Raw genomic sequence first — 9,293 nt, 5'->3', positions numbered from 1 at the left:
GATGATCCAAGATCTTAGAAAAAGAATGGAGGCACAGATCAAGAAGACACAAGAAATGTTTAACAAGTCCTAGAAGATTTAAAGAAAATCAAGATCCACTGATGCTAATATGGCTTCAGTTAATAGAGCTTTTTAAAAAAGCAGTGTTGAAAAACTGTACCCATGCCTTGGCAAGTATATTTTTTATGTATATATACTGCAGTATATGTATATATACTGCCTCAAAATATAATTTACATGAATTTTACAACTATCAGAAAATCCAACAAAGGTAAATTTCCTTGTTAGTAAGTACATCTTTTATACTAGTATACTGGAATCAATCATACAATATATACAATAATTTTTTTCCATTTTCCATGCTCCCCGTCTTTATCTTTTTTCTTCTTGGAAGAATTTTTGAAGACAGATGGAGCAAACCTAGAGTATTCTAAGGACCTCAAAACAGAAGGTCAATTCCCACCCAAGGACAGAGAAAAAACAGAGAAATAGTGACCTCCAGTGGCCACCTAAAATAGACACTAGCAATGTTCCGGGAATCTAAACCTAGTACCAAACATGTATTTATTTATTCTATTGATGTATTATTTACTATTAAACAAAATAGCAACTGTGGATCTTCTTTATTTCTAATTTTATGCTTAACAAATATAAAGAAGTACCTTTTTATAAGTCATATATGGTCATTCCCATTCAACAACTGACAAGTATAATAATTTGTGTTCTATCTCTCAGCTTATATTCACTTAATTTAGTGAATGGCATCTACTATGAATTATATAGACTCAAGGGTAAATAATTTGCCAGCAAAGAGAATTATGGACTGAACTCTGTATTTATAGGATATTCAAACATAAGGCAGGAATAGTTTTCACAATGAAAATATATCAAAATATATGATATTGCAAAGTACTTAATTTGAAGAACACACATGCCTAAATTCACCTTTCTCTCTTTGATTCTCTTTGCATTTTCCACAGCTTGGAGTTTATTTAGATCTGTAACCATGATCTTGGTTTAAGAAAAACTGGAGAGTTATGAAACAAACAAAAAAGCCACAACAGAACTTCCTAATTTTTTTTCACATAAAATCCTGTCAAGAATACTTGAGAGTTTACAAAGTGAGATCAAGGCTTTTAAAATGACAAATTATAGGGATTGCTGTGTAAAAGTTTTAGAATCTATATCAATTTAAAAGCTTCAGTCTCACTTTAAAACACACATCTGCCTATTTACTCTCTTGAAATTTTCTTCTAAAATATTGAAAGGGCTGTAAGTATTAAAACTACTTGTGACATGGAATTCTTTTGAATTCTTGGAAACGACTTTCAGGGACAAACATAGGATATCTTAGAAATACTACTGAACACTAACATTCAAAGGTAAACAAAGGAGATTTTCCTCATTAATAATTAACCCAAGATAATAGCTGAGAGATTTCTACGTAGGCAGAAGCCCAAAAATCCCACCTGATTCACCATGTTTCATGAACCAGTCACCCTTTTATTCTCTCATTTTCAATGACCCACAGGAAGAGGAGAAAATTTAGCAGTTGGTATGAGACAGAAGGCACTGAGTTATTGGGAATTAGAAGACATGCTCACCAATCTTAACCCTGGAGGTTTAAGATCTTCCACTCAAATAGACAGGAACTGGTATTACAAGTGATCATAGAAAGGAATCTAAGTGAAGTGGAAAAAAATCCCATGATCTGATTTTTTTCTACTTAATTTTTCTGGGAAATAAAGTCATAGTATAATTATTTTGAGAAGAAAAATAAAAATCGCTATTTCACAGAAGCAGACTCAAGAAAAACCTGAGCCTAGAATTTGGAATGGCACTTAGTAAAGCAAATCAGTATATATATTTTTTGATTCTTACCGAATATAGTCAAAATATTCTTTGTGCTGGTTACGATAAAAAACAGAAAATTTAAGCATCCGTCCTGCAATCACTTCGGCCTTCTCCAACAGTTGTGTTAGATGAACTTTTGAATAGTCTGAAAATAACAAAAAGCAGTCTGTTATTAAAAATACATTATCAAAAGTATCAACTACATGCTTAATAAATTGTACATTATTAAAATTTACTTTTAGGAAATTCATCTTAGTGAATAGGAAACTGTACTTAAAAAAGAAAACATTCATTGTCTTTGGCACATTTTTTTCTTTCTACAAAAATATTTTTGTTATAGTTTACGGTTGCTTTTATGAATACCCTTGCATTTTTTTCACTCGTTGAAATGAAAGATCCTGAAACCAAAATGTTAAACAAGGAATACAGACTCTGCCTAACCGGAGTAATGTCAATCAGCACCATAGTAGCCTTCCTTCAATCAGCTGATGAATCAAATAAAAGAAGCTTGTAACCTGCAAGCAATAGCAAATAGAATTTAAAGGAGTAACTAATAATAATGTTCATTTAATTTACTCCCTAAATCTATGAGGTTGGCAAGGTAGATTAAGTATGACCATTTTATTGATGCAGAGATTGAGGCTTGTCACAGTTTAATGATTTGCCAAATGTCCATAAAGCCAGTAACTTAGAGACTAGGTCTCTGGCTCCTAGTTGGTAGTTTTTGAGTACACAAGACTTGTGAAAGTTTAAAGCATCTCTCAAAGTAATCTGATCTTTTCACCAACTTTTTGTTTTGAAAACTGAGGATTGTTGCCAAACTCCTGTACTAGAAGCTAAGCAAAAATTTTGGTCTATAAAGATTTTAAGACTTTTCAAACAAAAGCAACCTAGTTGAACTACTCATGGCAGCATAGTTTGTTTACTCACTGCTTCAGTGGCTCAACAAATATTTATTTAGATCAGAACATGATGTACAAGGCATCATGCAAAATTAAATGATCAGGTTAAAAGATAAAAAAAAATTATTCTTCTTTCTCTCAAAGAATTCACAGTCTAAGGGAAGAAGTAAATATATAGACAACTGTGACTTATTATGGGGTTTCATCTGTCATGGATTAGCCTAGAAGTAGTCAGTAGCATTCTGTTTTATTTCCAATACTTTGCACAGTGCATAGCATACAATATGTGCTCAAAAAATTTTGAGTGAATTAGATGTCTAGATTAAAAGACAATATATATAAAATAGCTTTCTCAAAATTTCTGGAGTCAATGTTATTGATAAAGCTTAGGTGAAACAGGCTCTGAATTATTTTAATAAACTGAAACAACAAGCTTTGAACAGCCTAAGTTCCCCTTAGATTTTACTCATAAAAATAAAAATGCAAAATAATTTATAGAAAAATATTGTGGAACATTTAAAATAAGCTGGCATTTTCCTTATTATTTACCCCATAAATTCCTTAGAAGAATTATGGGATGTATTTGAATAAAAGAACAATAGGGAGATCAATCTAAAGGAAAGAAAGAAGACAAAAAGGTTTTTCTTTATATACATAGAAATAAAACATGTACTCATGTAGTTATATAGATTATAGAAAAGAGTGAATGTGTGCATCTAGATAGATGGATATTTCTGAACTGAAAATGCCAAAGGTCTTCCTTAAGCTAAAGAAAAAATACTATTTCACGCCTTTCCCTAATGTCAAATGGGGTTTTAGCAGGTAAATAATAGCTCTTTAAAAAAAAAAAAGAACAAATACTATGATGCTGTTTGGTGCTGTCCTATGGAAAATAGCATGTATTAAAATAATGTCAAAAGATATCATGTCTTTTACTGTGTCTACCTCCCTGGTAGGATGCAATAAAAGTAAATGGAAAGATGTGAAACATAAGGTAGATTCCAAGGAGGAATTTTAATTCAGGAAAAAAGTTGAGGGGATATATTAATTCTAATGTGACACACCAAATACAGGTAAACATGAGAATTCTTTACACACTATTAATACAGCATTGAAATCTTTAACTATTTAATTAATGATTACTGGACTATGATACATACCATATTTCATCTATTATAAAATGTATTTTTTTCACATTTTAGCATCTCTGGCATGAGTCTGACAATAAATGTGATAAAAAAACAGTTTCATAGTTTAATTGGCAGTTTAATTTTTTCTTAGCAATACATAAAATGGTGGATCTTATAATCAATGACATCTTAGGAAGAGATATAGCACCAGAGAGATACTATTTTCCTTGCTCTAATACACTGAGATCCTTAATAATAAAGACTGTTGCAATCCTTAGCAACTTCCTCATAGAATAAACAAAAGGGGTTTGAAGATAAATTCACAGTAACTTAGAATTAAACTCTCATCCGTTCTACATATCCACATGAGAAGTTTTATACTGAGTTTGAAATTAAGAAGAAAACAGAAGATATTGAGATAAAGCAGTAGCTAAGCACATCCAGAGTCTGAAATAAATCTAGTGTGAGGCTATGGGAAAAAAAATAGCTGATTTATTTGAAGGATGCCTCAGCTGGGGAAGGTTGCTAGGCAACCTGCAATAGGTGAGGCAAACTGGTTTTATGACTTTTTCTACAAGCTCCTGTGTGTTGAAACAGCCTCTCTCTCTAAGAGACAAAAAGAGTGGATGACAGATGTGTTCAGGTAAAGATATCTTTGTGTCCATTCACCACCTATTTAAGTGCTCGATAAATATTTGTTTCTTGACTGAATGAATTTTAAAAATAGATAAATGCATAAGATGAATGGTAACATTTACAACCCAGTGGGCTATTAAGGTACAGTTCAAGATCAAAGGGGATGGGCTTTCTACATCAGATATCCCAATCCCAAACGGCTATGAGGTACTTTTTTTTTTTTAACATCTTTATTGGAGTATAATTGCTTTCCAATGGTGTGTTAGTTTCTGCTTTATAACAAAGTGAATCAGCTATACATATACATATATCCTCATATCTCCTCCCTCTTGCGTCTCCCTCCCACCTTCCCTATGCCACCCCTCTAGGTGGTCACAAAGCATGGAGCTGATCTCCCTGTGATATGCGGCTGCTTCTCACTAGCTATCGATTTTACATTTGGTAGTGTACTCTGTATGACAGACTCTAGGTCCATCCACCTCCCTACAAATAATTCAATTTCGTTTCTTTTTATGGCTGAGTAATATTCCATTGTATATATGTGCCACATCTTCTTTATCTATTCATCTGTCGCTGGACACTTAGGTTGCTTCCATGTCCTGGCTATTGTAAACAGAGCTACAATGAACATTGTGGTACATGACTCTTTGAATTATGGTTTTCTCAGGGTATATGCCCAGTAGTGGGATTGCTGGGTCATATGGTAGTTCTATTTTTAGTTTTTTAAGGAACCTATGCAGTACTTTCTAATGAAGCAACTCTCTCTCTCTCTCTCTCTCTCTCATATGACACTAGTTTAGAGATAGATTATCAACATTCAAGTGAAAAATCCAGTAACATATCTGCTAGGTCAAGTCATTGCAATCTGCCTCCATTCCCTTAAATTAGAAAATGATGTTCCTGGCTTTTTTCTTTCAAGACTGTGAAAGTAAGAAATAAAAAAAAAAAAAAAGGAAGGATAACGCTTTCTCTCAAAATGAATCTCAAAATATGCTGAGTATATTTTTATACTGCATCAATTTTTATTTGCAAAGCCTTTACTCTGAAAAATTAGACTGTGCATGTAACACAGAAGTAATTTCATGCCATTACCCAGTTTTTGCTGAGAACCTCCACTCCTTCTAATCAATTTGTTCTGTCACACGATGCTACTGGCAATGCAAAAATGACCAATGCAATACATATCACTTCATAATTTTTAAAAAGAATGTATTTTCTATAATTAGTTTTCCAGGAACTATTAAATAAGGTGGGTTTTTTTTTCTGTGTTTATACACAGTTCTCTTACCTGCTGTGCAGAATTCTATAATTTCACTCCATTCAGACACAACATAATCACCATCAACTTGTTTTGAGGCGGTCTGCACTGCTACTGTATACTCAGTTCTTGGGCTCAAAAACCAGTGTCCACGGACAGTCATCGGCAAGGGAACAGCTTTTGCCACCAGTTTTGTTGGAACATCCTAAAAAAGGAAGAAAGAAAAGTAGAAAGGAAGGAAGGGAGGGAGGAAGGAAATGAATTAATTTAGTAGTATAACTTGAATCAATTGTAAACAATGTGGAGTAACTTATTAAATTCCTGGCTGATGACACAAGTTTCCTTTTTAAAGATATTTAGCAATTACTATATTCAAATCTCTTATTCTTCAGATGTAAAAATTAAGGCCCAATTTGATCAAGAGACATGCCAAGATCATACAGCTAAGCTAATGACATAAATGTACTTGGATTTGTTTCTTGATTTCTAGTATAATGTTATTCTCTGTACACTCCTTAATATGCTCCTTAAAATGCAATATTCTAATACTAAATGACAAAACAATACAAAAAACAGAAACATGAATAAAAATTCAACAGATTTAGCATTTTAAAATACTATATTTGTTTAATATATACTATGCAATAATTTTATCAGAGTAGCCCATTACTAAATATTTTATATGTGAAGGGACAGAATGTTTTTTAAATAAATATTTTTAAATGATTCAGTTTTACATACAAATGAGGTAACATTTGCCTTACTTGTATTCAAGTATGGAGCCTATGTGTCACAGAAAAGTTTAGGTATTTTTAAACAATGATTAATAAGGTAAATAAACCTGCTAGTTGAGTATTCACTATATTTCCAAAGATATGGTATTCTAAGTGTGGAATGAAGAAAGGGGGTCAAATCTTGACTCCTCACCATTTAATACTAAATATTTCAAAGCTAATTTAAGAAAGCAAATGTCAGCAAAGAGGATATTCAACACTAGAAGGAATAATTGAAATTGGAACATGGGAAAAAATGACATCAATCTTGTTCTATCACACTTATCTGTGTGTATAAGCCTCACTTACCATTAGTATGTGTAATTACACATATAGTAAAATGCATAATTTCCAGACAAGATAAGACAATTCTTCCAAAAGATTTGCCAAGTTAAAATTTAGTATCAGTATTAAAATAAGATCAGTTTCATATCAGTGAAAATGCTGAACATAAGAAAGAATTCTTAAGCCAGGTAACTATTATCCTCTCTACAGCTACTTCTGAAGGGAGGTATGTATCAGAAAAGATATGTGATAAGCAGACAGGTAAGAGAATAAATATCAGAGAATTGTTACATGTCTAAAACACCTAAAGGTTAATTTTTATTCTCAAACCATAAAATAAAATTGACCACATAAAGCAATTTTCAGCCCTTAAGTTTTTTAACAAATATTCTACAGTTTATAAGCTGCCATCACATTCTTCATTTGGCAGTTATTATAGGGAAAAATGTGTGCTTCAGTGGAAAACTATGAATTGTCTACAGCACACTCTTCTGGCTATCTTCTGATTTTGTGGAATCTATTTTACAACTCTGTAATTTGTAGACAACTGATTAACAATTCAGTTACTCTTGTCTAAGTACATGCAAGTGAATTTTGCCCAGTGGAAGTAAAACCCTCCTCGCCTGCCCTTGCTCTTCCCCCACCCCATACCAGTTTTGCCTCCACTTAAACATTTATTTCAATATCCTGATCCATACAAATGTGGATCATCCTTTGAATTGGCTGTAATACCTCATCAGTTACCTCATTAATGTGTTAAAGAAAATCTTTAACACGTTAATTTTTATGTCTGTATGAGAGTCAAGATTTCAGCTTTCCCAGAAAAAAATGTATTTTACCCATATATTTGGCATTTCATTTTCTTACCCAATTTCTTGAAGGAGTAGGGCTTTTAAATGACATATAATTTTTATTCTTCCCAATGTCAAATATATATTAGTAATTAATAGAACATTATTCCTTCTTTCAAAATGTCCTCATACTTAGAAAGTTTTAAGATACAAATGAATATAAGGATGTGTTAGAATTTTACCTTGTGTTTAAATTTATTGGAGTTCTTGTTCTCTTTCTTATTGAGGTCAATGAAATAGTGTGTAATACGGTCTTTTGATTTTGAATCCATTTCCCATGAAATCTTGAATGAGTCGCATGTAATGTTGCTTATTTTGATGTTATGTGGTACGGGAAGTTCTTCCATCTCTGCTATGCCACTGTCTTGTGATTTGTTCCCTGCAAGAAAACAATGCACAGATAATTTCCAACTAATGGATTTTTTCTAGTTTGCAAGACCGTTAGCTGTGTACCTGTTTCTGAACTCACCTAATTACTAAATTTGAGATTTCATTTTGTTCATGAAGTAATTTGAGTGTTAATGATAGTAGAACTATCATTACAAGATCATATTACCAACAAAATGCATAAATGAATTAGTCCTTATCACCTCTACATTTTCAATTCCTTTTCCAATTTCTGCGTTTACAGAAATAAAAACAAGAACACTGGTGATCCATCTTTCTAATCTATGAAAGATTAGCCTTACATGGTAGGTTCTGCTGAAAGGCCCCAAGTGACCATTTTTCTTACATGACCAATCAATTTTGCTCTAAAGTAATACTAGGTGTTTTAAGCCAGATGAAATCAGAAATGTTGATAATGAAATGAAACAGTCCAGTCAAATAAAGGGAATGTTTCTTTAAAAAAAAATCTGAGGTATCAGTGAGTCTATAAAAATTGCTCTCCCTTCCCCCTTTTGGAAATTTATATATAGAAATTGCATGTAATGTTTATGCTACATACATAAATAATATCAAAGACCATTCTCTTAACAGTTAGTATGTCAAGGATTACTCTAGGAATCTTTTTACCTGTTGTATCTTCCTAAATTTAATTTTGAATGCTGAAACAATAGATAAGGTTAAAGAAAATGACTGCCATGTTGATTGATATCATTAAAATCTTGAAGAACGCATCTGACGTCTAGTTACTTTACAGACTATGTCCCTACATTTCCAATTAGAGAAAATGTTATCACTTTGGCTAATATTATAGAGCAGAATATGATGGACGACAGGACAAAAAGAGAAAATACAGACTTGCCAAGACTTAAATATAAGACAGGACACCATAAAACTCCTAGAAGAGATCATAGGCAAAACATTCTCTGATGTAAATTGTACCAATGCTTTCCTATGTCAGTCTCCCAAGGCAATAGAAATAAAAGCAAAGATAAACAGATGGGACCTAATCAAACTTATAAGCATTTGCACAGCAAAGGAAACCAAAAACAAAATGAAAAGAACCTACAGACTGGGAAAAAATATTTGCAAACAATGTGACTGACAAGGGCTTAATTTCCAAAATATACAAACAGCTCATACAACTCAACAGTAAAAAACAAACAACCCAATCAAAAAATAGGCAGAAGATCTAAATAGACATTTCTCCAAAGAAGCAT

At 32.4% G+C, this 9,293-nt stretch overlaps 1 protein-coding gene across 1 annotated transcript in view; it reads right to left on the bottom strand.

The window, feature by feature from the left end:
• PHYHIPL (phytanoyl-CoA 2-hydroxylase interacting protein like) overlaps positions 1-8,091 on the bottom strand; it is an 11,143-nt gene extending 3,052 nt beyond the window's left edge. The window contains exons 1-3 of the mRNA XM_028482097.2: positions 7,872-8,091; positions 5,811-5,985; positions 1,882-1,999 (exon numbers count right to left, since the gene is read on the bottom strand). Of these exons, the coding sequence (XP_028337898.1) occupies positions 1,882-1,999; positions 5,811-5,985; positions 7,872-8,036 (458 nt within the window). The 5' untranslated portion in view covers positions 8,037-8,091. The remainder of the gene's footprint in view (positions 1-1,881; positions 2,000-5,810; positions 5,986-7,871) is intronic.
• Between the last annotated feature and the right edge of the window lie 1,202 nt (positions 8,092-9,293).

This window comes from Physeter macrocephalus, chromosome 20, assembly GCF_002837175.3.
Source record: "Physeter macrocephalus isolate SW-GA chromosome 20, ASM283717v5, whole genome shotgun sequence".
NCBI lineage: Eukaryota > Metazoa > Chordata > Mammalia > Artiodactyla > Physeteridae > Physeter > Physeter macrocephalus.
The sequence above is the reverse complement of the archived record's forward strand: the minus strand, read 5'-3'. Positions and strand labels throughout refer to the sequence as shown.